Source organism: Pygoscelis adeliae, unplaced genomic scaffold (assembly GCF_000699105.1).
Source record: "Pygoscelis adeliae isolate BGI_AS28 unplaced genomic scaffold, ASM69910v1 Scaffold127, whole genome shotgun sequence".
NCBI classification, from domain to species: domain Eukaryota; kingdom Metazoa; phylum Chordata; class Aves; order Sphenisciformes; family Spheniscidae; genus Pygoscelis; species Pygoscelis adeliae.
Window position 1 is genome coordinate 5,641,130 of NW_008825208.1, and position 25,818 is coordinate 5,666,947.

General features: G+C 40.0%; 1 protein-coding gene across 1 annotated transcript in view; it reads left to right on the forward strand.

Annotated features, from left to right (window-relative positions):
- SVEP1 (sushi, von Willebrand factor type A, EGF and pentraxin domain containing 1) overlaps positions 1-25,818 on the forward strand; it is a 186,549-nt gene that overhangs the window by 48,318 nt on the left and 112,413 nt on the right. The window contains exons 2-3 of the mRNA XM_009328996.1: positions 16,910-17,165; positions 18,356-18,532. Of these exons, the coding sequence (XP_009327271.1) occupies positions 16,910-17,165; positions 18,356-18,532 (433 nt within the window). The remainder of the gene's footprint in view (positions 1-16,909; positions 17,166-18,355; positions 18,533-25,818) is intronic.

Here is a 25,818-nt window from a genome sequence, read left to right on the forward strand (position 1 = left end):
GAGGCGTGTGGCGCAGTGGTGCGTGGGGCGGTGCGGCGTGGTGGCTTGGTGTGCGGTGTGCCCTGTGCAGCGAGCCGTGTGGGAGCGCGGGTCTGCGCGCCGTGCGAGGGTGTTGAGCGTCAAGGGGTGTCGAGCTCCGCGGTGGGATGTGGAACGGAGTGGTGTGGGATGCGGAGTAGTCTGGTCGGGGCAACTAGTCACCATCTTCCCGTGCGCCTGCGGCTCCCGTGCTTTCTGCTGCCCTTGCAAACAAATGTGTGAAATTCATTCTTTGAAGGAGCATGGAGCCAATGTCCCGATTTCAGAAGTGGTATATGAGAGTCAGGTCTGGCATCTGAAACGTCTGCCTTGTTTCCTGGCAGCGGGACTTGGGTGCCCGGTAGCTGTCAGCAGTCAGGATATCTGCATACTGTCGCCAGGTGACTATTGTAATTGCTGATGACTGACAAAGGTGCCCATAAGCTGTGTGTACTATACCAATAGATAGAAGCATGTCCAGGAACGTCTCCAGACACTGGAACATGATCATCTGTGGTGGTCAGTTGTTATACAGTCCCATGGCACAAATTTGGTCTAGGCAGCTCCTGGGCATGTGTTGGCACTTGAGCATGCTGGCGAGGCTTCCCAGTTGATGGCTCGTGGACAGCCAGTCTACTCCAGAAGCTTTTTTACGAGGCTAGACCAGGTTGCTCCTTGCCATTTGGCTCCTGTGCAGGAGCATTCCCAAAGCAAGTCTAGTTTTCTGTTATTTTTATGTCTGATTTCTAGTAGTGTCCTGTAGCTGGGCATTGGGTGTACTTCTCTTGAAACAGCTTACGCGCTCTCATTTGGAGTTGATGAGTGAGACTGCAAGAGGTGTATCAGTGCTGGGCATATGAAATTGGCGAAGAGTATTCTCTTCTTCACATCTGGCAGGAGAAAGCAAGTCCATTGTCTAATGTGCTCAGAGTTGCACATGGAAAACCTGCTTTAGGAAAACACATCCCTACGTTAGATCTTCCACTGTGAAGTTACATTTCAATATAGATCCATCCCAGGGGTACTGTGTGAAGAAGTTAATGATAAGAGTTAAAAATAATCATTACAAACAAAACATAAGCTTAAGAAATACCATCTGTTTTCTTGATATGGAGTCTTGACTAATCATATCTTTGAAATGAAATAAACAAAAATTCCCTTCAGAAACCTACAATTTAGTTTTATGAGCCCAGCTAAACCTTGTGGCTACAACAGCATCACTGTCATTTTACACTGTGGTCTCATAAGAATGTGGGAAGAAAAATATTTGCATGGTGGCAGGGAGAATTGCATTAGAATGACAAGGTTAAATTTCAGGCTGCTTGCTGGCTCTTGCTTAAAGATACTGTACTGTGGTTTTGTTCAGTACGTCGTCTTCATGTGAGACAAATTACAGCTTCAGGGAATACTCTCCTTCCTAGGGACTCTTCAGAAAATGACTGTTCTAAGCTTAAAATACTACTATTGGGATACATCTAGAGAAGTATTTTAAGTATAACAAAATTATTGTTCCCTCTGGAGTCTTATACTGCTGTCCTTTGTTTTTAACTGTCTTTTGGTACAACTGTAATTATTTCTTCTTTCACTTTCCTAAAATGTCTCTTTTTTCTTCTTAAACTTTAATGTGGGGTTTCTTCTGCTTCTAACCAGAATTCTCTGCTTCTTTTCCAAAACCAAAAGTGTCTGCAAAGCATGACAAACTCCCTGAAATAGTATCAGTTATGTATTGTAGTAACAGAAAATGAAGGAAAGGAAAGGGCATTGTTAGAATAATCCCAGCACTTAAGTTGTCGTGCTGCATTCTTCATTGGTAGGTCTCAAACTGATTAATTCAAGTCTGTGACAGTTCTACGGAAACTACAGAGGCAGAGAGATAAGTGAATTCTGCAAGGTCATCAGGCCAGTCAGTGGCTGACCTGGGAACATCAGCGAACAGGAGCAAGATTTACTTAGCAGTTACTGTCTCAGAACCTGTGGCAGCAAAACCGTTAATTTAACATCATCCTAAAAGCAGAGCTACTCAGTTTGACAAGCTGTTGCACATCCATGTAATGTCCATCTTCTTTGAAAAAATAAGGGAGTTCTCCTTGGCACTGCAGTTTTGCATCCTCTCCAAAGGTGCTTCGCAGAGAGGTTTATTGCAGAGTTTCTGTGTTTTGTCAAAGCTGTCCATGCTTATCTTTGCCACGTGGACCACACTTCGACATTCCTACCCAGCAGATCAAAGATAAATTCTATGAGGTACACAGAAATATGAAGGATGTACCGCAAGAGACAGCGGCAAGAGACAGCACCCTGATGAGGAAGGCTAAACTGCTATCAGCGTTCAGTTTTGTGACCCTGTTTGGGATTTCATGCCACACTTAAGCTAGCAAGTGCTCATGTTCAGCAGTCTTTCTTTTAAGGTACATGTAAATAGTCTAAGAAAGGGGAAGAAACTAAGCTCAGTCATTCAAAACTCTCTGGCTTCAGTTTTTCGCATAGTGAGTTAGTGGGACAGCACAAACTACATGCAGTTTACGCTAAGCAGATTGCGTTATGGAAAGCTGCAGAGCTGTTGTGACAGTGAGGCAGAACTGAAGCAGAACTGAAGAAAGTACAAACAGGTTTGAGCAAGCGTTGCTGCTGCTGGTTAAGGAATGCATCGAAAGCCCAAAGAGCTCAGTAGTGTGAAGTGCTGAATTACCTAGCTGTAGGCACCTGGATTGGAGCTTCTGATCCTGAGAGATAACCACTGCTGACAGCACCCATTGCACCTCATGGGAGGGATGTGCATTTGTTGCCAGATCTGTCGTGAAATAGAAACGAAGGATTGTCGTACCGTGGTGGAAGTTTAATGGTGTGTTCTTGTCTTGGCACCCAAGAGTCACATATGTGCCAGCATTGATGTGCCATCTTTATTGATGGACAGTTTAAACATCCTAAAGCTGCACTGATTGTTGTGGGCTAAAAAAAATGAAAATACAAATTATTTAAACTACTCCATGTGGCAGCCTCTTGACAAAATAAAAATAGCTGCTTCTAAGAAGACAGGCTTGCTTCTGTCTTCCAGTGGAAGTAAAATGGGAAATATTTCTCTTCAAAACTGAACTTGGAAGTTGTAGGTGCGCACTGCTCTTGAGCTGAAGTCAGAGGTAGCACACAGCCAGCCTAAAACAGACAAGTCAATTGTTCTAAATGACTTGGCAAAGCAGTAGCTGAGGAAGGCTTTGGGCGTTGCTCTGTGTTATTGTAATAATTGTTGCATTAAAAAGCTGGGCTTTTTGCTTTTGTAATTCATCTTCACTCCATGGAAGTCAGTGGTGTATGTAAGTGGAAGGTCTGTCACAGCACCTACAGGAATAGGGGACACATTTTCTGACTATCTGGTCTTTAAAATCTGGCTTTTAAATCTAACCTGATTTTGAGGAAGCATGACGAATGGCCAACCAGCATGTCAAATTCAGTGTTCTGTTGTCGTCCAATTAACAAACATGAAAAAACTGGCCCTCAAAAGAATGTAAGCACATATCAATTTAGGATAAACAGTTCTAATGCTTATTTAATGCTTGTTTAAATAAGTAATGGTGGCTTTGTTTCTTCTGTATGTCAAAAACATGAAAGTACAAGATGCAGCATTGTTACCCACTAGGATAATTGGCTTTTAATTTCAATGCATTTTCAGATTCAGGATCTCATTTTGAAATTAAAACAAAAAAATAGTTGAAGCAAAGGAAATTGAAAATCTTTTCTTACTATATAAGCAGTTTAAATTTTTTTATTTGAAAAAAATACCCTCTCACTGAGAAGATGAGCATTTAGAGTCATGTATGTTGTCTGTTTATCGATAATGTGTTTATGGATTTTTATTCCTATGACCTCTGCAAAATCAGCAGCTAATAATGAGAGAGCAGCAGATTCTAGCCTGTCTCCGGCATTGTGCTTTAAATATCTGATGATGGCTTAGGTCAGTTAGAGCTAACTGACTAGTTGACAGCAGTGGGCCTCTCTGAAGTTCTGGTATGGCCTTGGAGTCTGTTTTAAAGATTACGGTGAAAAAAAACTGAAGTCAACCTGGTTTACCTCTGTGGTCACCTTTGAAATTGCAGAGTGGGTAGTTAGCGATTACTGAGCAAATTGAGAGTGGAGTTCCTGTCAGCCATCATTAGTGTCAGCTCTAAATCACCGCTTTTAATCAGGGTAGTGTTTCTGAAAAGTACTTGTCCTGCATACTGCACTCTTACATAGAATTTGCTCACAAGATTAATACAGCAGGGTCAGAGGCAAGATGCACATCTGCACATTGTTCATTGTCTTTAGACCTCGCCTGAAACAGGGCTACCTTAAGAAGTTATTAAGTAGTTCATTTCTTCTCTGGCTTTTTGGCCGGGACAGGCAAAAAGTGCTCTGTTTAGCATCATATATGGGGCTAAGCAGGGTTAAGATTTTCTTTGGTTGAAAACCTATTCTTTGGAAGTTGGTCTGTTTGTGCTTCCAAAATTGTGTCCTGCATTTTGGTCTAAGCAGAGGTGTGTGATTTGGAAGTCTGGTATTTAGCAGATTAGCCATTTATTACCATCCCTTTAACTTAAGTGTAATTTGGTTTTAAAATGCTAAAATACATGCCTTACAAGAAGCACTGAAGGATACTGCTACGTACCCTTTTGCCGCATCAGTTCAACGAGGCAAACTGAGTTCATCAGAAGAGAGACAGTCTGGCTTCAGGCACAGACTGAAGTGCCTCATCCTGGGAGTCTGTATCCCAGTAGAGACCACTGGTAGGGTTGTCCCCATGTGCAGTGCCTCTATATGGCAGTTCCGCATTAGGTGTGCTGAAGCCCTTTATTCCAGTGTCTCCCTCTCCATTGAGTATGTAGGAAGCCACAGATGCATAGATACACCACCGGACTCTAGACCCTGAACTAAACACCTGCTTCCTCTCCCTTATTCTCCATGTTCTTCCTTCTCCAGTATCCCTAGAAGCAATATGCTTGGTAGTTCCGATCAAAAAAAGGCAAAAAATACTAGTGAGTATTCTGTTCTTCTTTGCTTTTTAAGGAATTGTTTTTCGTGGCTTGAAAAAGTCACTTGTCAGTTCTGTTTAACACTTTGGACTGCGTGCCCTCGCAAACCAGTTTTTATACCTTTGAATATACTCCAACAATATGTTCATACTAGTATTAGGGATAAGTAGAAGCAACACAAAATGTTGTATAAAAAGAATTGTTATCAGATGGAATGGTTTACAATATTTTCATGCAAAGTTTATGGCTTACTAAAACCTGGCTCGAAGGCATTCAAGTTACTGTCTGTGCTTATACTTTTGCGCAACTCCTGGCCAAGTAGTTTGCTCATGCAGCTTGGTGGCTCTGAGAATGGCGAATCAGCCCACAAAAGAACTTGAAGTTACAGTTCTCTTTTTGTTCTTTAATTTTTGAGATGCTAATTATGGCATATTGTTCATTGCTTGTTGCACTACTGTGAGTTTGATCAGTGGTATTCAAAGGTGTTTGTGGCTCTAGACAGCAGAAGGAAGAACTTTGAAGTCGTGCTATATTTAATCTAAATCATGAAAATCTTGAAGTTCCGTGGAAGGTGCATCAGGTTTTATTAGTTTCCAGTTGACTGTCTCTGTTTTCTGAATGTCCTTCCTGAAGTTTTAAGGCTGAAATGGTCATTTGGATATACTGTTTGATCCCTTGCATAACTGCATAGAGTGCTTTATGACTTCCACCTGTAAAGAGTGCCTGTTGGTGATGCTGTGTAGGATAAAGTTGAATGATATAGTGATGAGCTGACATTTTCTGACTTTCCCATCTGCTTTGAATAGGAGATGCCACGTGTGCATTGGGAGCCTTTCAGAAGTAGAGGGACTGTACAGTCTTTAAGAGAGATCCCAAGGAACTGTGCAAATGGCCAGTATATTTTACTAAAAGCGTGGATTTTACTGAAGTTTTGGAAATTAGTCCTCTGAAGCCTGCTTTTCATTTGTATGGAAGACCCTCTAGTTTTGATCCATTCCAGCAGTGTTAACGTATTCTAGCCTTGCTGATGTTTTCGAGTTGTTGTTATGTGCTGAGCATAAAAAGACAAAGGCAAAGAGCTATAACTTTGTGGAAAAAAGGGGGCAACCATAGGAGAACATCCTCCTTTCAGCACAAAGAAGGGTGTTCTGTGTCTCTCATTGCTGAGTTGGGCACAATCAGCAAGGAAGCTCATATTACTGGGTTGTTGTTCCCTGTCTTGCCATCATGTACCTATCTCAGCCCGTTTCCCTGGGCTACAGGAAGCTGGTCTAATCCTAAGCCTTACAAGGTCATATGATCAGAGCACATCTGACATTTTCATAACTTCTAGCTCTGAGAGCTGAGATCATGTTCCTGCCTGGAAGGATCTGCACTGCACAGCGTACAGCGGCCTCCCTGACCTGTGTTCTGTCAACCAGCCATGTGTGAAGTAAGGAGGAGAGGAGGTCTGGGGATGCAAAGAAGGAGGTGTGCCAGCATCCACTGTGTTGCACATCTGCCAAGACAGGCCTCCCTTAGAAGGCACACTCTTTATTTACAGCATAGTACCACAAAGCCTTTAGCCATTTCCCAGTGTAACATACAGAGGCAGAGGAAAGGTGAGAAACATGAGACGTTGCTGCAGGAATTAACACAAATCTCGTGGATACAATAGCAGAACTAACAGCACAATGAATGAAACCTTTCATCACTGTGGTACCTGGATGATGTTTTCATGAATGTTTCAGGAATAGAGATTACTTCTCCTGAGAAAACCATTTTTTGTCTTCTTTTCTCGGAGCCTTTGCTGCAGGGGTGTGACAGTAAGTACCTTCTGATCCCCAGTCCTTTAGAGTTAGCACCTTCACAGAAGAATCAGGCTTACTATGTGCTTTGCTCCAGAGATACAACAACAAACCAGAAAAGCTAACTGAGTGATTTGTTCAGAGAGTAGGAAATAAATTCCAGGCATTAAAATTTTGAAGAAGTCAGGACAAAAGAAGTTGTTTTATTTTTAATTCATTTCCTAGAATTACGAGACGCCTTTCCAGCAAAATACATCATATTTAGCAGTATTTCCTGACGCGAACCTCAGCATTAATATTCTGTATGTAGTATATTTTGCGTGTTCTGTGACACATTTTTAGCCTTTGTCCTCCAGTTCCACTTGTTACTGGAATTTGAAAGTTAGATTTTGCAGGCGAGACAGAATGTTTGTGGTGCTCAGAATTTTCTGACTGTCCTAGGTGCAGTAATCAAAAGCACTATTGCCTTTAGCAGCAGGTAGGCTCTTCGTGTGACCAGGACCCTGTTCAAATGTTTGAGCTCCTTACTTCTTGATGTTAACACAATTCAAAACAGAAGCTCCTGTTAAATCTGTGATGTTCCCTCTGGTTCAGGGTCTCTCTGGTAACCTCAACCAGGAAGATGAAGAACTCCCTTGAATCTGACAGGCAGCCTGTAAAAAGCTTTGGCATTCAGAGCTGTGGTGCTCTGCTGAGCATATGCAGTATAAACAGTGAAGCAGCGAGTCCAATTGTCTGTCCTGTTTCTCTCCCAAACACTCCTCCACACCCAGTTGGGCTGGGACAGCTCTTATCAGTGCTAACTGTGTGTTTGTGTTGCTCAATTCTAGCAGTCCTGGAGCAAAAGAATGGGCCAGGTCATGAATTGTGTTTGTCCTTTTGGAATTAATTATTCTGTTCAGCTTTTTTTCCTGCTTTTCTAAAGTAATGAATGTTTAAAACAAACACAAAAGAAACAAATATTTGGCAGATGCACTAGTCAATAGTGGTGTGTATGCTTGGTCTGAAAATACATGAAGATTAATTACGTATTCAGTAAAATATTTTTGAGTCCCTTTTTTATTACTAGCAAAAGACCAGAGCAGTACTAGAGAAATCAAGTAACATCTTGCATATGTTAATGATGGAAATTGCTCACACACAAAGAAAACCAGGATTTTTAATTTTTCAAATCAAACAGATCTATTAGCAAGACAGTATTTTGAATATAGCACACAGCACACCAGCATACAGGGCCTCCAGCAACTTTTCGAAGTCCTGATAAACTTGTTAAAAGGTTGTACAGCACCAAGAGCTGAGGCAGTGGCTATCTACATAATGTGCCTTGTCTCTTAATGTCCCGTTCAGAAGACCTCAGAATGATAGAAGATGAAGGATATGTGTGTTAGTCGTTTCCTGGAGACTAGGTGCATTCTGTTCGTTCTAATTCAGAGCTCAAAACTGCAAGCCACCCCATTTCAAGTCACCAGATCCAACAGTCCTAGCACTTGTGTGAAACAAGTGTGTAGGTCAAAATTCTATGTAGTAGCTCCTGTCATTGCAAAGGCAGTGGTGGTTTTGTTGGTTTTTTTTTCCGATGGTGGGGGGAAGAAACAGTCTTTATGCAATGTGAAGATGATTGTCTTAGACTTGGAGTGCATAGCTTTGCTCTATGAGGTAAGAATGGTTTACTCATTTTTCACACTGTACAAAATGTGTGAAATGGCACTTTTTAACTGTGCAACAGTACTTAAAGAGTTGAAAATGTAACACGGGCATTACAGGCAGAATCCATGCTGTAGAAAGAGGGAAGAAGGTCAGATTAATAATAAATGCTGAGAACTGGAAGTCAAATATGTTTCTCCCATGTCACAAGACCACAGAATCACTGAATTGTTGTGGTCGGAAGGTACCTCTGGAGACCATCTAGTCCAACCCCCCTGCTCAAAGTGGGGCCTGCAAGATCAGGTTGCTCAGGACTGTGTCCACTTGGGTTTTGAATATCTCCAGGGATGGAGATCCCACAACCTCTCTGGGAAACCTGTTTCAATGGTTGATCACCCTTTTAGCAAAAATGTTATTTCCTCTGTTTAAGTGGAATTTCCTGTATTTCAGTTCGTGCCTCTTGCCTTATGCTACCAATTAGAAGAGTCTGGATCCATCTTCTTTAGTCCCTGCCTCATTAAGTATTTATGTACATGGATAAGAGGACCTCAAGCCTTCTTTTCTTCAGGCTGAACAATACTAGATCTGTCAGTCTTTCCTTAGAGGACATGTCCCTACCTTTCCTGGCCATGAGCATGCCTGGCTTTTTTATCTGTGTGCTTTGATCCATAGAGTGAGGTTGTCTGACTCAGTTGAGAGACTTACTCAGGTCATACCTGCCAGTTACTTAGAGATGCTTGGAAGGTAAGTGTTGTGGCTAAGCAAAAAAAGTAGTTAAGATTCTTGCACTTCGTTATTGACAAGATATTGGAAAGTTCATTCTCAATTATGCAACAAACATGTAGAAGTTGGAAGAGGATAAAAGACAAGTGGAAGATGACTACATGCAGAGAGGGTGACACTGGAAAGAAAAGATGAAGGTTGAAGAAAGAGGGGATGAGAAAGATAGGAAAGATGAAAAGATACGTGCATGGATTAAGGACATGATTTTGATGACCCACCCATTGTTGCATAAATCAATCATGAGAAAATAATTGGTAGAGCTAGTACATTATTTAACTGAAGTGAAAATCATTGTAACACAAGACTAGACCAGCATGAAATCACTGTATTTTAAACAACCTTCCCCCCCCCCTTTTTTTTAATTTCTTTTCAGTTGTTATCTTCAACAGCCTGTTACTTGTAGCACTATTTAAACATCCAGATTTATCCTGCAGATACATCTTTTCCTTGAATTATGAGTGCAGCTCCTGCTAGGAGAATAATCAAGGAAAGCTTTTATGTTAGTTAATTTCTTCTATATAGGTAACAGCTCATTCTCTAGAGCTTGTGTAGCAGTGCAGAAGAAAGTGGTGAAAGGTAACAATTGGAAACCAAAACCTCTAACTGTGGAATATCTTTTAGTTCCTCTCCTGAAAGGGGCAATGAAACCTAAAGAGGAGATAAGATTTATTTGAGTGAAGCGGTGAAAGTAGCCATGTTCAGTGACCAAAAGAAAAGGTGGTGAAATCAGACCTTTGCTGTTTTAGAGAGGGGGCAGAGAGGTATAGCCAGCTCTTTTATGCAGAGAAAGAGCAACATTTGTATCATGATTAAGGGGAACAGTATTTGTCACCCCCTAGCTTTGCATTACCCTTGTGAGATGACCAACTTCCTTAGGATTGCTCAGGATTCAGTGATAAGATGCCTCAACTCCGCCAAAATCTATGGTTGATCCCAGTACTGATTTTTTTTTCTTTCCAGAATATGTATTTACATAAAATTCCCTGCCAGCTTTGGACCTTTTTACCTGCAGGAAGGATGAAAGCAGAGGAACCTTGAAACAAAGGGTGAGCTTCACAAAAGGATTTACTTGCCATTTCCCTTTGTGAATGACATGCTGATCCGCTTCTGAAGCCATCCATGAGAAATTAAGACATACTGTTTCAATATTCTGCTGAAATGTCAGATCTATGCAGTGTTTTTTGTAATAAAGTATAGTTTATTCATTTTAATATAAGTGTAGTAGTGATTATGTTGTATTATAGATAGTTATATTAATTCTGTAATATTATAAAATGGGAATTATTTCTTTTACAGTGAATAAGTGATCCTCTGGAAGAAAGAATCATCTCGTTCTATTCAGAACTCATCCCATGGTGTGTAGGTTTTATGTAATTCCTAGGGTGAAAACAAATTCAGTGTAAGTGGCCTGTTGGTATAGCAGAGCTGAATGGCTCTTTAATGGAGGGCTTTCTGTTTTGCTTCTAAGGTGCAGTGATGGTTCTTCCTGACCTATAACAAATAACGTTCTCTTTGTAGCCCTTAGGTAATGTATTCCCTACAAGGTATACAGGGAGCAGTGTAATTTTTGTGATGAATGCTTGGATAATGTTATTTTGAAAGCTAGGTTCCAGCTTAAACCTTTCAAGGCAAGCTTCTCCTGGCAAGGATCCTGGGGCTGTCTGATGTTATCTAAGCCTGAGTTTGTAAAGTGAGACAGATTAACCCATTTCAGTTTGTTTCCCTTTAGACAGATATATTAATAGCCAATTCTGTATGGTCAAAATCTTCTTCAAAAGCAAAACACTGAGTAAGGACAGAGATCAAGCCCAAGATCAAATGTTTACAGATTAGATGCAGAACATGTAATCGAGTCAGTAACAAAGAACCTTTGATGACGTCAGTGCTGTGGCTGTCAAATGGCTGAAGAAGTCTTTGGTCTTGGATACTACTCACCCCCTGATTTTGTATTACAAACTCTATATTAACATTAAAAACACAGAAGTTAGAGGTTTAGCTGTTTTTGTGACTGTACTGATAGGATTTCATTTTGTCTTACAGTAGTGACTTTGTAGAGGAGGAATTTGTACGACAACTTTTTTGTTGCACAAGACTTCATTTTTTAATCCTAAGGACTGTTACTGGCACAAAAAAAATGGCAACTCTGCCAGATATTTGTACATACTGAAGAGAGACTGAATACAATACAGATGGTAATAATGTTTTGCTAATGTGAAAAGAATGTTTTATTTAAGATCTGGAAGGATTACTGAAAGTGACTGGTCTATCACTCCTGTGAAAGAAGTGTAGACAAGAAAATAGGTACTAAAACAGTCAAAGACAAGGTGTTTCTAGTGGCCCCATGCATTTCTTTGCAATCATCAAGAGCAGTAATTGGGTTTTTTTTGTTAGTACTTATCCCTTATTATTAATTTATAGTAGTGACCAAATGGGCTGTGTTCTCAATTAAACAGGTCATTCAGCACCTTATTGTGAGTTATGGCTGGTGCTCAGTTTCGTTTCATGGTAAAGTCAGAAGCAGATGTGGATATTCATACCAAAGAAACAGGTTCTCAGGGTCCTTTTAACTTCCGAGTACTGTTTAGTGGGCTTTTAAGCTTTATTTATTGAAGAACCTGACAATTTATGAAAGGACTGCAGAACCTTGTCATGGAAAAAAGTCATCTCCATGTAGATACAGTCCACGAAGTTGATGGGGACTGGTTAAATACATGGAACTACCTCTGTGTGTGCTTACAAGTTTAGGGGTTAAGTGAACAGACATTTTAAAATATATGAAATTTCTGTCGGGGAAAAAAAAACTGCTTTCAAAATGACTTTCTGGAGAGGGAAGAGGGGAGGTATCTTGGAATAGAGGAATGTTAGTCAGGGTTAAAGGAAACAAAAATGATGTGAAATGCCACGGAAATATTGGAGAGAAGAGGCAGAGCAATGAATGCAGACTGTTACTTGGATTGTCAGCACTCTGGATGGTGGCCTGTCTCTTACGTCATTGTGCTTTCACAGAAAGAAACAAAACACTAACTGGACTACCAGACATATACAGATGATTTAAAAATACTTATGTCTCACCCCCCCCCCAAATGTTGAATGTTTCTTTCTTTCCCTTGTTCTTTTCCTTTGCTGTTATACAGCAGGGATTCTGTGTCTAGAGTTACAGCTGCAAGACATGAGGGCCAAGCTGTTCAGTGGCTTTGTTTTGTTTAGATTTCTAGGGGCAATATGTAGCAATCCTGTCTGTTCGTCTGTCTGTTTCTCTACTGAGATCCACTGGTGCCTGAATATTCGAGTCCGTCAGGTAGCAGGAAGAGATCTTCGTGCTCTCTTACCTGTTAGCTCAATTTGTGTCTGTGTGTGACCGAAGTGCTCCCCCAAAGAGGAGGTTCCCCTTTCAGATGCAGAGGATAGAAAAGCTGTTGGCTGCTTGCCTTATCTCAGGGTCATGTAGCTAAGGGGTATTTGCCCCTCAAAAATGGTCCTTTACTGACGGTTTCCACTTACTCTAACCTATGACCCACATTTTTTAAGGGGGCTTGGTAAGGTATTGTTCACAGGACCTACAGCCAGGGAACCTTTCTTGATCGCACGGAAAGGCATGGAGGGTTTGTGTACTCTGCACAGCGGTTTCAGAGGGCATTGGTGGCAGTCTAGTTTCGTAAAGCAGTGATCCCTGCTGATTTACTAATCAGAAACTTTCTGGCATCCATGTGGACCTGGCTAGACTACTGGCGCTCAAACTAGTTTGTTCATTGGCCATGCAGACATGTCCCTGTATTTAGGGAAAATATGGAAGTTTGATTGCTACCTATTATGACTATCACTTGCTGAAAAACTAGGGCAATGTGTAATGCCGTCCAGTACCATCTGCAAAGTTTGTGCAGCTTTGTGCTACACACAGAGGGAAACAGTGCTGAAAGGATATTACTGAAATTGCAAAGCCACGTCCTGCCAAAATTAAGCTTTGTTCCCCCATCTGTACGTGTTATGACATAATTGCGAGTTGAAATCATGTTCTGCTAGAGCAAGCTGCATGCAGGTGAGATCTTCAGAGAATTGCACTGGCAGTCTCCATTATGTCTCTTAACCCTGTGCAAGTTGTGGTTTCTTCCTCAGTTGCACAAGTTCCACAACTTGCATATATTTGGGGCTTGTTTTTCCACCTTTATTATAAATGTGATTTGCAGATTGAAAGTTCTTTCTGTAAAGCTCAGAGATGCTATGGTTGCAAAAAACAAATAAGTATGGATGGAACATATGTTTTTCCTCATCTTGTTTTTTGAAATAAAACCCATTTTCACTGAAACAGCTTGAGACAAACATCCTGAGTGGAGAATTTCAGCCTGAATACTTAAGAAGTTGGATAGAAGTTTAAGTTGCTTACATTCTATTTTAAAATAGCACAGTTAAGGCTAAATATGTTAATTATATGTGTTAATCATAAATAGCACTACCCTCTCTGCCTGCAAAGCCACTTGTCTTAGAGTATCCATTTCAGAATGCGTTTTGAAATGAGGCATTTGTATTTTTTTTCTACTATTTGTCTTTATATTGTCGTTTGCCTTGTCTTTATCTTCCTGATTCTTTTCATTGTAGTTTTCCACTTCATTCTGGTTTTTCACTTCATTCTGGTTTTCCACTTAATGACTTAAGAAACATGCGGAACAATAGGTTTGGTTTGTGAAGGGTATTTGTGTCTGCAAGAGGATTTGATTTCACTCCCTTTGGGTTTTGCATACAAGTAGTAATAAAATCAAGCCCAACAGCAACACATTGCTTGGCAGTGTTTCAGACCATGGTGCCAATGGTCTGTGCTTTGATTTATGGTGTGTGTGCGCTTGTTTTTGTTTAGTATCTACCTGAAATCAATGAACTACCAAAGTAAAATCAAATTGTCCTGAAATGTGGCCTGGCTTATTGAGAAAGGTTATAAAATCTCTGCAGATTCTTTGGATTGGCCTAACTTGCAAGCTTTTGATTGAGCTGAAAGCCAGACAATTTTGCTTTATAAGTCTTACTTTAAGATTTTGTAATAAAATTACTCAGCTCAGTTCATCTCCATTTTTGGAATTTGTGTTTGTTAAGGATGGCTTAAATACATTTACTACTCATCATACAATGACATGATTTTTGGAGTATCATTTGAAGGTCTGTCAAATGTGGTCTGTTGTATTGATAGTAGCATGGTACAATCTATTACTGAAATAAATATGGTAGTAATTTGCATGCTACCAAGTTGAAAGTCTGCATCTAATTCCTTCTACGTCAGTTCACAGAGGAAGAAGAAAGTATACCTTCACAATCCCCTGCTTTAGGGCCACAGACAGCACCTGGCCACCAAGAGATTGGTGGTGGTCCCATATTTAGTCACACTCTGACAGACTGTGGCTAATTTTGAGAGTGGTAACTCCATAGGGTGGCTTGTAGTCCGCAGCATGTTAACAGAGCAGTTTTGCAGGTGCGCTGCCTGTTGTCCAAGAACAAATGTACTTTGAGAGTAATTAGCACTAGTGCACTGTCAGACTGGAAGGATGAAACAGGCAGGAATCTGTGCGGCATGTCCTCACTTAGGCACTATGCAGTATTGTCACAAATGTTTTGTGTGAGGTATTAGAAGGAATGATCCTTAAATCTTTAGATGGCAGCAGGGTGGAAGGGACTACAGGCAGTTTTTGAGGCCATGACAGACAAGCTAAAGTGATCTTGGCAAACTGTTGTAAAGGAGAAAAGCACAATTCAACAGGGACAAGTGGGGAATGCTATGCTGGGGCTAAAATAACCAACAATCCAAATGCTTGTTGGGAGGAGACTAACAGTAAATCAGAAGCGGGCCTTATAATTTTGTGGATCAAAGCATAAGATGACATTAAAATATGTTAGATCATATTTGTTACCTGAGACTTGCAAGAAAAACAAAAATGTATCACCAACAGAAAAGCAGTTGCCATGGTGGGAGATACAGATAGAAGGATTTTGATCTCTTAGGAGTAAGCGGTTTGCACGCAGTAAAGAAAACTTCAGTGTTCTTTTAGTCACTTGTTTTTCTTTCTTCAACTGATTACCTGGTTAAACGTCATAACTGTTGTCTCTGACTTGACGTTCAATCCTTGAATGCATGATGCCATAGGAAATTCTAATGATTGTTGTCACACTTTGGGTTTTGTTTTCTATGGATAAAATTACAGTTTTGAGGACTGCTTATTTTTCCAGGCTCAAGCTTCCTAGTGCAGTTGTGCTGGTAGTGAAGATTCAGTAGCTGACTGTAGGAGGCGTGTTGAGGGTGCATTCAGGGAAGCAAGTCACCCCGTGCATGGTCATGCTTTTGAAGCTTGTTTAATAGGAGATATACCCAAATTCTTTGCTTTTTATTTATAATTTACTAGCCTGGCAATGAGTAGGAACTTGTTTCTAACTAATCCCAGGTTCTCATCTGTTTCTAAAACCTGTTCAACTTCCCTTCATAGAGAGAGGCTTATGAAGCCTCATCAGGCACAGCTATATTTTTGCATGGCACATCAGGTATCTGAGGTGCTTTTTTTTAAGACTGCTGTTCCTGACAGAATCTCATCCATCTCACTACCTTTTCCTTCATACCCACGCACATGTATGTACCTGCTCTGTGGCACGTTCTCTGTCTATGCATACACTATTAAACTTCTTGTGGGCTTACTGGCTAAATAACTCTTTTCCATCTGCCTTACACGAGAAGAGAATGATACAGCCACTTTTCCAGAAGTTCAGTAGATTTCATCTTTTAGACAAGGAAATGGCAGAGGGAAGGTCGGAAGGAACAAGAGGAAATACAAAATTCACGGGTCTGTGCCCAGATAATCACAGTGGAAGCTTTAACCACTCATAGATCCCTCATATAAAAAGTTGATACTGTGTGTGAGAGCTTTTTTCAACATTTGTATCTGTGGTTTTGACTGATTCTTCACCTTTCATTGATCTGTCAGTCCCTACAATTTTTCCAATAGATCTGTGGATTTTGTTTGAGCAAAAAATCCCTAATAAAATACTTTTTGTTCTTAGTTACCCCTTACAAACTGTAGAGGATTTGTCCATAAATTACATACTGAAAGCCATGATAATGAGAGTGGGTGTGCCACCATTTGCAGCACATTTGCAGCACATTTTCATGGTGGGATCTGGTGAGTTTTCACCTACCTGAATGGTCAAGCAAGTTTGGAACCGAATGGCATTCATGTGCTGAATGGAAAAGCAACATGGACCAAACTGGCAGGTGATAGCATCCACATCACTCCCATGGCACTGAGACAGTTGGCGGCATCTGAACTTTGGTCCCACTGGTCTTGCACTAGATTTTCAATGTTTGTATTACCTATTCAAGCTGCAGTCTAAACAAAGTTGCTAAAGCACTGGTCAGGATCATTGCTGTCTGACGCATAAGTGACTTTATCAGGCAGTGTGAAAAGTGTCTCATTTCAGAGCATGTCATGATTTCTGTGATTGTGCAGACTGTGACGCAGTGGTTGGCCTTGTCTGACCACAGATTCAACTTGTGGATGGTTGATCCTCGTTATAGTGAGTGGTCTTGCAAGGACTTAATCTAGCTGTATAATTCAAATAAAAGGAGCCACATCATGGAGGAAGTAGTGTACAGATCAACAACAGCTAACCCCTTGCTGAGGTGTGCAATTTCATTTTCTTTTCCAGCAAATATTACGGCATGCCCGTGGAAATGCCACAAAGGTGATATTTCTCATTACTGATGGATATTCCAATGGGGGAGACCCAAGACCCATTGCAGCATCCTTGCGTGAATTTGGAGTGGAGATCTTCACCTTCGGGATATGGCAGGGGAATATCCGAGAACTGAATGACATGGCATCCCATCCAAAAGAAGATCACTGTTACCTTCTTCACAGTTTTACTGAGTTTGAAGCTCTGGCACGCAGGGCTCTTCATGAAGGTATTAATGTACTAACCTCAGAAGTCTACAGCGAGCAGAGAGGTCTGAATAGAAAGATCTCCAGTACTGTCTTGTAATTACATTTCATGTAGTGTTGATTCCTTTTTTTAAATTTTTTTTCCCCTTACTTGCTAGCAGAGGCGTTCATTCCTCAGATAAAAGGAAAAACTGTTTGTCTGACTAACTCAACATCAACAAAATGTGAGCCAAATTCTCCTCCTTGATATATACATACTTACCTCCATTCAACTCTTCATTTTGTCCACGAAGAACATACTATGGTCTTGGCCCAGTGGAACTTTTGCTTGAATAGATGAACCTTGTAGTCAGATACATGGTTGTCCAAAGGAGGCACCCAGTACAAACCTTAGGAGTAGCCTTAATACCTGTTGGTATTTTACACAACAACAAAAGCTAGCCTGTTCAGAACTGATTTAGATCTCTGTGTATAAGGGTAAATACAATTTATGTTTATGACCTTATACGTTCACTAAAACCAGAAAGAGCAAAGGGTGCAAAGAGAGTTTGGACTGTGGTTTTATCCTTTTTTAATCTACCATATTCTTGAAAAATAGAGTAAGTTTAGACTAGCAAGTGAGAACACATGACTAGACCTTTGTTTGTAAGCCAGTGCTGCTTTATTGAGGCTTGGAACATGCATCACACTATCCATTAGCATTTATTTGCTACATTTAATTTTTAAAAGCATGCTACTTTTACATAAGTAGTGTGCTTTACTGCCATTCTGTTTGTTCCAGGTAAGGTTTAATTAGTCTATGTGAATGTGCCAAAGGAAAGATTTTTTTTTTAATATGACCAACTGGTTATACATGCTGTGACCAAATGCTCTCCTGATGCCAAAGATGGCATCCACCAACGCCGGGAAAAGCTGTCTCAGCAGCTTTGGTTGGGAGTGAGACTGCATTCTGGCAGAGTTAGACTCAGATGAAGCCGAGTGAGAAAGTTTGAGGATCTTTGCACCATGGATTTCAGTGAGCCTTTTTCCAGAATAAGAACACCAATTTTTTTTTACATTTTGAGTGTAGCAAGGCTCTGCTTCATGCTGCCATCACTACTGCTTAGAACTGGAACCTAGGGCTTTTAAGAAACATCTCACTAATGATATAATGTGATGCTGGAGGGGGGGGCTTTCGTTTGGATTTTTTGTTAATAAATTGGTATTATTTCAGACCTGCCCTCTGGCAGCTATATCCAAGAAGATATATCGCACTGTTCATATCTCTGTGAGGCAAATGAAAACTGCTGTGACATCATGGCAAGCTGTAAATGCGGCACTCACACTGGCCAGTTTGAGTGCATCTGTGAAAAAGGATACTATGGGAAAGGACTACAACATGAATGCACAGGTGAGTCTCATGTCTCAGTGCTTGGGTTTCTCTGTGTGCCCTGAATACATGGCTAATCTAGTTGAGAGCAAAAAGCTCTGTTTGGGATTATGGCTATGGACCTGGATCAGAATGCATTTGAGGTTGTTGGAAAACTCTCTCTGGCTGAAGACGTAGAATAGCTCTAGCAGTCAAACTCACCTCGTACCTTGTCTCCAGCAATAGCCCAAAGAGATGCACAGGGCAGAGGTAAGAATAGGGCAAATGTTCTGACACGGTAAAACTTCCTAAAACATAGCTCACTAACAATTTGTGACTAGAGTTTACCGAGTCTGAGGAAATGTCTTTTGTGTTCAAGTGCTCTTAGTAAATTTTTCCTTCATGAATTTTGCTGATCACTTTTTGAACTTTCATAAACTTTCCTGTTTGGAGAGGGACTGTATATGTGAATCTTTGCAGGATAAATCCTTGGCAAAAATTACAGTCAATTAGATGTTCTTTTATCCTCTCATGTTGACTTTCAGTTACTAAAGAGGAAGAAGGCATTTGGGTCACTATACAGAAACTTGTCATCACATTTTGCTAAGTTTGTTGTTGTTGTTACTGCTTTTTGGACAAGTCCTTTTACTAGTATGCATTCAAAGTCTACAGTTGAAATAACAACAATTTACAGTTCTTTCTTGTCACAGAAAGTATGCAAGTTTTATCCAACTCCACTGATTTTTCTAGGACAAAAATTTCAAAGTTGTCAGAGCATATCTGAACTCTGTTATATTTGTTTTGTGAGCTGGACAATAGGAGTACTTATAATCAAATATTTCTCAACTAGAAACAAAATACAGTATTTATATTGATCTTGTTTGTATTCTCATATTCTAACTTATATTCTGCATATCACACTTCTCATGAGATGTTTCTTCATGTGTGGTGGATATATGGATCATGGTTGTATAGCTGTTTGAGGGTCATGCCGCTTTATTAAATGTGATTTTCGTTACGTGTAGAGAATCTTTTGATGTAACTTGTAAGACTTGGTAGTTCTGTTCAGAGAATAGATACAGGCGGATTTGTGACTAGAAGCTAAAGAATTCCTTCAGGGGAAGGTTTAATAGAGACTCTGATGGCTGTATGCCTGCACGAGGAGGATTATAAAGATACACTAAAGGGATCCAGACTATACATAATAAGCACATGATGGGGGAAAGGTGTTGTCTGTCCCCAGTGCGAGAAAGGACTGATACCCCAGTGTTTGTGTTGGGATGTTAATCAGTTATATTATACTTCCTGCCAATTATCACCTTGTAATTCACCTTGTGCCTCTGGAGCATCTTTCCTTTGTTCTGTATTAAGAGAAGTAGATAAGCAGGAATTCATTGGGTTTTGAGTGCAACATGAGTAGAGGAATGTAGTTAGAGCCTATGTCGACACATTGGATCAGAATCTTATTTTACATAAGGGGGTGCAGCTTCCTTGTGTGCTCGATTAACTGTAAATGAAGATACACTATTCCATTTTGCTTATTTTCAGTTGTAATCTAATTTGTTTCAGACAAATCAAATTTTCATCTTAATTTTTTCTTTTGTAATTCAAGTTAATTTCTTCCACCTTGAGTGCCTTAGTAACCTTTTGAACAAAATAAACACAGCATTTCTGCATCTGTCAATAGCTTGTATCATTAAGTATTGTTTTGAGCTATTCCTAAAGATAGCAGGCCTATCATTTTAGAGTTACCCTTTCTACATGAAAGGATCTTTTGATGGGGTGAGCATACCTTTTGAGTGCCACCAAAAATGGTAAGTCCGATTTCTTTAAATGGGTACTAAGCAGCTGCAGAGGAAAGTTTCATTTTGACATCATCAGCAGGTGCTTCTAAAGTAAGTTTTTAAAAGGGGTTGGTATTAGAAACACTGCAAATAAGCTGATAATTTCAGCCATCTGCTGTATATGTGAAGATAATTGAAGATGCATACATATATTTTAGGGAGAATTTGACCTGAGTAACTCAAGCCTGTTCTTTGAAATATGTCTGCTCTGTTCAACTATTTTATTCTTCTTTAAGACAGACAGAAACAAAAGGCAACATGTGTTCTTTAAAGGAAAAACAGCGTATTTTGAAATCTTTTATTCTGAAAAGGATTCCAACCTTTTTTTTTAATGTTTCCCAGCTGAGCATAGCTGTGGATTTGTAAAGCATAAGGAATCTTAAGAATGCATCTTAACTTTTCTTCACTGTATAATGTGCAGGAGCACTTTTGGCAGGTTTACAGTGACAGGACTTACATTTTAATTGGACTACTTTTAACTTTTGATTGGATAAACTTGCAGATACTCTACTAGCCTATGTTTACTTAATACAGTAAGGCTTTTTTTAAAGGGTTTTCATTAAGATGGGAGATTGTTCTTCTGCGACATATCTGTTCTTTTTGCTATTTTAGTTATTTTCTGTGGTTATTTTCTGTATGCTCTTTTGCTTATGCATTATACCACCTTACTATTGTTGATGGTTTTAAATGTGAGGCATCAGAATAACTATGTAAAAATTGTAACAGTTCTTTACTTTCCTAATTACCTGAAAACACTGTCTAGAATGCTTCCATAAAATAAAATAGGAGCCACGTGCTTTGTGCCAAAAAGCCAAAATTGGCTTCAGTGTCCCCCTCCTGTTCTTTGTAATATTGTTGATGATGTGCCACAGAAAGAAGAACAGACTGACTGTTCTCTATTTTAAAAAGCAAACCAAACAAAAGCTTCTTGGCCCACACTAGGGGCCTCATGCAGCCAGAGACATCTGTGACAATTGTGACAAGGGAAGGGAGAAAGAGGAAGAACAGAGGCAGTATCATAACCAGTCCCAAGTATTGTAGAGTACATAAACACCTCCTCTTCAATAACACTTCATTTTTTTTTCTCCTTCCTTTCCTTGATTACAAATGTCAAGTTTCAAACTAGAGACAACCAAACAAAAATACAGAGGTCAGCAAAAATAAATCTGTGATTTCCACAATCTAAGACTGTGTCTTCCATTCCACCAATAAAAAGGTGGGCTGTTCAAGTCAACTGCTTGTTCTATGGAAAAGTAAAACAAATGTCCAGATCTCCATTTGTATCCTCTTCTCTGTCCTAGGAAGTTAGGGAATATGTCTTTTAACACAGCCTTTTCACACATTTTTTTCAGCAAGACTCCAGAGAAATTTCATTTTTAAGTGTGCTCTTGGGTTCCATGACCATTTAGGTTCATGATGATGCAACTAAAGGATGATACCCATCATGTTCATCTCATCAGTTACCTCCTAAGCAGAACCACAGTTAATGGGGAGGTCAGGAAACTGTTGTCTTACAACCAGTAGTTTCTTCTACCTAACGTTTGGACACCATTTTTTGCAGCACAAGGTATCCATGAAGATTATGTGCAGTTGGCGGGGCAGAACTAGTAAATGAAATACTTGTAGTCTATGCTACTTATTCCTTCTTTTGTTTGTTTTTGGTCCATTACTTGGGTATAATTACTGAAGTGTAGAATTTCACCATATGTTTGAGTATTCAATAGATTGCCTAGGCTTTGATTTAGGAGTATGCAGCGTTATCAGTTATCATCTGCACAGCCACTAGGGTAACAGTTTTGCCTACAAAACAGCACATGGATTAGAGCTGTAAAGCGCCTTTCCAGTGAAACCTGAAATCATGTGGAAACTTTGAGGTTTTTTTTTTTACAAATTTTAATTCAGAACACATTCACTGAAAAGACTTTAACCTTTGAGGAAATGTAGGTCCAGCAAGGCAGGGGAGATTTGCATTTTGTGGTTTCTTGGATTTTGGACCCAATTTTCAGCTGAGTATTTTTTCCCATGAAATTTTTGGGATTGTTCCTGTTGGGAATGAAAAACAAAACCTGATGTTCATGAGTTGGATAGCTTTCTAGTTAGAAAAAAAAAGTTGTGTTTAATATATTACTAGCAGTTCTTTTCTTAGTCAGGCAGGAAGAACTTTAATTCCACTTGTGATTCCAATAGCCTAGTCAAAGAAAGCTAAACATGTCTTCTGACATGCTGTGTCCTTCCTCCCTTCCTTTTGATAGGAGCTTCTACCCCGCTGGAAGCTGGGTCACCCTTTCTCAATATTCCTTTTTGGGAGGTGTTTCTTTAGCTACACTGTAGGAGTTACTGGCTTAATGAAGCTTTGCCAACTATCTTGAACTTGTCATACTGTATGTGGAAATTTTCACTATGTTTACAAGATCCCTCCAAGCCCCAAGGCATCCAGAGTTAACAACACATATCAGAACATACAGTATACTCTTCAGTGGGTGCCTGTCGTGGATCTGGAGGAGAACCACCAGCAGCACTCTGAGATTCCACTAGAGACTGACAGACAGGGATGGAAAAGAGAGCAAGAAGGGGAGTGTGAAAAAGACAGCATATAAAATGTCTCCAGCCACAGTAAAATCTCAGGCTAAATCTGCCTGTTGAATCTGAAAGTTTGAATTAGCTCACAGAACTGCAGATTTTCAAGCTCTTAGAACTTAGTTTCTTGCTGTCTCACAAGGCAGTGCCATTTCATAGAATCATAGAATAGTTTGGGTTGGAAGGGACCTCTAAAGGTCATCTAGTTCAACCCTCCTGCCATGGGCAGGGACATCTTCAACTGGATCAGGTTGCTCAGAGCCCCGTCCAACCTGACCTTGAATGTTTCCAGGGATGGGGCATCCACCACCTCTCTGGGCAACCTGTGCCAGTGTTTCACCACCCTCATTGTAAAAAAATTCTTCCTTGTATCTAGTTTGAATCTACCCTCTTTTAGTTTAGAGCTGTTCCCCCTTGTCCTGTCGCAACAGGCCCTACTAAAAAGTTTGTCCTCATCTTTCTTGTAAGTCTCCTTTAAGTATTGAAAGGCTGCAGTAAGGTCTCCCTGGAGCCTTCTCTTCTCCAGGCTGAACAACCCCAGCTCTCTCAGCCTTTCCTCACAGGAGAGGTGTTCCATCATGCTTTCATCTATTGAATTTGCATCTTAAAACTGGACAGGAGTTTGTTTTGGTTCCTCTTCTCTCCTTTGTTTTTAATTCCTAAATCAGAAAAATACTCTTCAGTTCTGGCTTAGCTCTCACTAAAAGAAGACTTCTCCTGACACCTGCAGCCATTGAAAAATGGCCGATTGAAAAAGGAGTATCTCCTTGAGGAAAATGTCAAGTGGCTGTGGCTGCTAGTATGTTACCTTGTGCCGCATAAACCTTCAGATCTTAATAACCAAAACAAAGAAAGCAAATAAAAATTTTGAACAAGGTGAGTTGGAAAAACTTGGATTACAGCTGGACAAGGAAGTTGGGATGTACATGCTTAATGAAGCATTAATTAATGCTTACAAAACCTGAGCAGTTTGGAGGGACTTGGAGTTGGACTCATCTACTGTAGAGACAGAAAAGCTTGACTGGAGAGTCCTTGCTCTGTATACAACACCTGTCGGTCAGTGATTGTCCCCTTCTGCTTAACAGGTCTCTAATTATGAACCCCTTTCTGTAACCCTTTTGGGGGATGAGATGCCTTTGTATACTTTGCTCTTTTATTTGTAATTTATTCATTTTTAAAAATGCTTTTCCCAAGTGGAGCTGCCTTCTGTTACAGCCTCTCTTCAGTGGTTTTTTGTCTGTGGTAATACGCAGAGGTTCTATTGTGAATATACTGTGTTAAAATGGCTGGCTGTCGTGTAAGAAGAAGAGAAAACAAGAAAGCAGGGATCTAAACTAAGAGGAAGGATGCAAAATACCCATGACTAAGCAACAGTGAATTGATGCCTAATTAATACTGGCAAAAACATTCATCGCTGTCATTCTGTGTATTTTTTTCTTATAAATCTTGTTTGAGTTGTTATGGGTAACAATTTGAGCATAACATCGTGATGGTTAAATACAGAAGAAATGTAAATGAGTGTGTTTTTCTAGTGAGGGTATCATAACATCATGATGGGTAAGTACAGGAGAAATGTAAATCAGTCTGTTTTTCCACTGAGGATACTGGGTGACAAGTGGATAAGGAAGGTTGATATAAGAAGCAAGTGCTATAGACAAGGCTATGGAAGTTTAGTAGGTTAATTATCTTTAAAAAAATCTTTTTAAGACTTCAAAAAATAATGCAAAAACATTCATAATTATTGTTTGCATAAAGACTGAAGAAAAATAGATTTTACAGCTATTTTGTGTGGAAAATAAATACATCTGGAAGCATGTAGACATGCCTTTCCAGATTTTTTACATTGAAATCTGCTTTCTCAAAAATTTGTCCCCTGAAGCCCAGTATTTCCTGCTTTGCTTTTGGAAATTCAGGTAGAGATTTGCCTGGTTGTTGCTATAGGAAGCAAAGCAAAGGCTGAGTAAAAAAAGGATTTGGATGCTGCAAGATTTTTCAAAATGGAGCACACAATAGAGATAAACTCCTTTGGTTTGGTAATTTAAAAGCATAATGTCAGTAAATTCCTTATGTCAGGAAGGTTTTTTTTTTCTAGGAATGACTTGACAGAGATGAGTGTTAGCTTGCATGATGCTACAGTAGTTTTGCTTGCATTTTAAGTGGCTTCTGGCACCAAAGTAGTTTGTTTCCCACCTGTACAACCTGCTTTATGAAGATGGGGCATTTCCGGCAGTAGAAGATTCTTTTGCTAAGTTTACTCATTGAAGCCTTATGAGCTTGTAGCCACAGAGTGATACCAAAAAGGTTCCTAAGGCACAGCATGTATGAAGTGGTAACAGGTTTTGTGAATTACTGAAGTGTTTTTTATGGTGCTGTAAAACCTCTATGATCCGCTTTTCCTATGTAAAGCCTTTGAAGGGAAACAGGAGCAAAACAATTTATTTTTTTTAAGTGTACATTTTATAAATGTAAGTGGGAAAAAAAACTGATGAGGTTGTGATTTTATTTTCTTTCTTTTGGGATCTAAGTAGTCACAATTCAGGTGGGGCAGATCATGCAGACTTCCTTGGGGGTTTTCCTTTGTTTTCATAGAATCATGGAATCATAGAATCATTAAGGTTGGAAGAGACCTCTAAGATCATCGAGTCCAACCGTCAACCCAACACCACCATGCCCACTAAACCATGTTCCTAAGCGCCTCATCTACATGTCTTTTAAATACGTCCAGGGATGGTGACTCAACCACTTCCCTGGGCAGCCTGTTCCACTGTTTAACGACCCTTTCGGTGAAGAAATTTTTCCCAATATCCAATCTAAACCTCCCCTGGCACAACTATGAGGACATTTCCTCTCATCCTATCACTAGTTACTTGGGAGAAGAGACCGACACCCACCTCGCTACAACCTCCT